At 40.7% G+C, this 2418-nt stretch overlaps 1 protein-coding gene across 1 annotated transcript; it reads right to left on the bottom strand.

Annotated features, from left to right (window-relative positions):
• Window positions 1–1455: 1455 nt before the first annotated feature.
• Window positions 1456–2418, bottom strand: LOC138770562 (olfactory receptor-like protein OLF1). The gene has a single exon (XM_069949666.1). It carries the CDS (start codon window positions 2416–2418, stop codon window positions 1456–1458), a length of 963 nt encoding a protein of 320 aa, XP_069805767.1.

Below are 2418 nucleotides of genomic sequence, written 5' to 3'. Positions count from 1 at the left end.
TTAGCGCTATCTTACCACAATTTTACAATTTGCTATAAAATAGGGCTAATTAAATGCTGTGTGTGAACATAGCCTAACGACCTGACAGTGACTACATGTATAAATGACCATTTGTTACTGTGTACAAGTGCTTATGTTTTGTTTTTCGTTGATTTTGTTGAAGTCCGTGGCCACAGAGAGATTTATCTGACAAATTATTGAAGCCAAAGCCAGGAATGGATTTAATAACAGGAGAAATCTCAGGCTTTCCTTTATGACCTGTTCTCTGTTTATAGTCTGTTCCTGGCTTTGGATTCAAAGGAGGATTTGCCATAGCTGAAGGGCCACAGCTTGTACACTCTGGCATACCCGGTCTTAAATTATGCCCGCCCCCTTTCCCAAGCTAAATTGCGCACGTTTCTTAGTGAATCGAGCCGGCTGGGTGCCCAAACCTTTGCCCGGCGTACAAAATCTACACCTGCTTCCAGCAGGTGTAGATTTGGATCAATATTTACTCCTGCAAACAGGTTTCAATCATGATAAATGAGGCGCGGGAGGAGGCCAGTGCATAGAGCCGGGACGGTGCACAACAAGAGTTTGGGAACCGGATTACGTTTTGAAAAAAGGATTGCGCCATCAGTAAGGTAAGTACAGGAAGGTACTAAGAATTTTTTTTATAAATAGGCCTGAAGGTACATTCCCTTTAAAAGGTACACAATGATTTCAGATTTCTTCCCACCATTGTACTGGTTCGCAGAAACTTCCAGGGAGGCACTTCTGTTGCTTTCCTCTTCTCCATTTACAGATGGATACTTCAAGGACTGAGGAGGTTTTCAAACATTTAGGTATGGTGCACTGTATGGGGAACCAAAAGCTGCTGGATGGTGGTAAATACATTACTCTTCTTAATAAACATTAGATAGTTTAATGGGCTCACTGTGCATGTACCATATGGAATTATATCCACACTGGAGAAGAGAGAAGCACCTAGTTTCACTGGATTCGCTTCACTTACATCTAGTGGTTATATAATTCTCTGGACAGGACTGCGTTGCGGCCAGTGATTGGCTAAGCAAGCAGGTTGCCTCTGTCCCATCTCAGTCAATAATTGGCTGAGCGGGCTGGAGGCTGCATAGAAATGGATACAGATACAGATTGCACCAAAACAGCTAAACGATTCTTTAACTTTTTTTTAGTGTGGTTCATTAAGGTTCAGTTAGCAAGTTGGCCAACCAAATTTTTGAAAAGTTTGCTCATCTCCTTTGCTGTGCCAGAATTTGGTTTTGATATTAGACTCTAAAGGTCACTAGTATCATTGAGTTTGCACTACTATTTTGGCTAAATATATAATGATCCATTTTACCCAAGGCCCGGGGGGGTTGGCGCAGCACTTAAAAAACACAACAGTTGCAAAAAAATTGTGCAGATGATATATCTGTCCCTAAGTCTTCCACTTACTGAGACCAAAGGCTACATTTAGTTACGATGATCAAAACATAAAAGGTTTTTCAATGCGACCTGTTTATTCAGATTGGCTATGGAGCCTTTGAAGTCCTTGTTCCTCATGCTATAGATGAATGGGTTCAACATTGGAGTCACTGCAGTATAAAGAAGAGAAACAATCTTATCTGTATTTTGATAGTATGTAGAATGGGGCCTCAAATAAATGAACATGATGGTCCAATAATAAAGGGATACAACTGTGAGATGGGAGGCGCATGTGGAGAACACCTTATGCCTTTCTGTCAAGGAATTCATTTTCAAGATGGTGGTTATAATGTGGATATATGAAATAAGAATAAAAAGGAATAAACACATCACTATGGTCCCTGCTGAGATGTATAACAACGTCTCATTGAGCCGGGTGTCCGTGCAAGATATTTTTAGAAGAGGCGGTATTTCGCAGAAGAAGTGGTTGACGTGATTGGATCCACAAAATGGAAGTTTCAAGGTGGGAAGAACAAGAACTAAGGAGTTCATAAAACCAACACTCCATGATAAAACAACTAGACAAATGCAAAATTTTGAATTCATGACAACCCTATAGTGTAAAGGCCTACAGATAGCCACAAATCTATCGTAAGCCATAACAGCAAGTAACATGCTCTCTGTTGCTCCTAGAACCAAATGGATATACATCTGGATGGCACATTCATAATAGGAGATACTTCGGTCAGTGGACAGGGTGTTCACCAGTATTTTTGGAACTATCGCGCATGAGAAGCTTATGTCAATAACGGAGAGGTTACTGAGGAAGAAGTACATGGGAGTGTGTAATGCCGGAGTCATTGTCACCACAAAGATAAGTAACATGTTCCCTAATACTGTGATCATATACATTGTTAGAAATGCAAAGAAACAGATAAGCTGGAGGTGTGGGACATTTGATAAACCAAGAAGAATAAAGCGGAGCGGACTTGTTTGATTGGAGTGTTCCAT

This window comes from Dendropsophus ebraccatus, chromosome 13, assembly GCF_027789765.1.
Source record: "Dendropsophus ebraccatus isolate aDenEbr1 chromosome 13, aDenEbr1.pat, whole genome shotgun sequence".
NCBI classification, from domain to species: Eukaryota; Metazoa; Chordata; class Amphibia; order Anura; family Hylidae; genus Dendropsophus; species Dendropsophus ebraccatus.
Note: the sequence above shows the minus strand (reverse complement) of the source record. Positions and strands in the feature narration are given on the sequence as shown.

Bases quoted from the DNA above. Each gene is read 5' to 3' on its own strand.
- LOC138770562 (XM_069949666.1), bottom strand. From the start codon at position 2,418: ATGGAACACTCCAATCAAACAAGTCCGCTCCGCTTTATTCTTCTTGGT.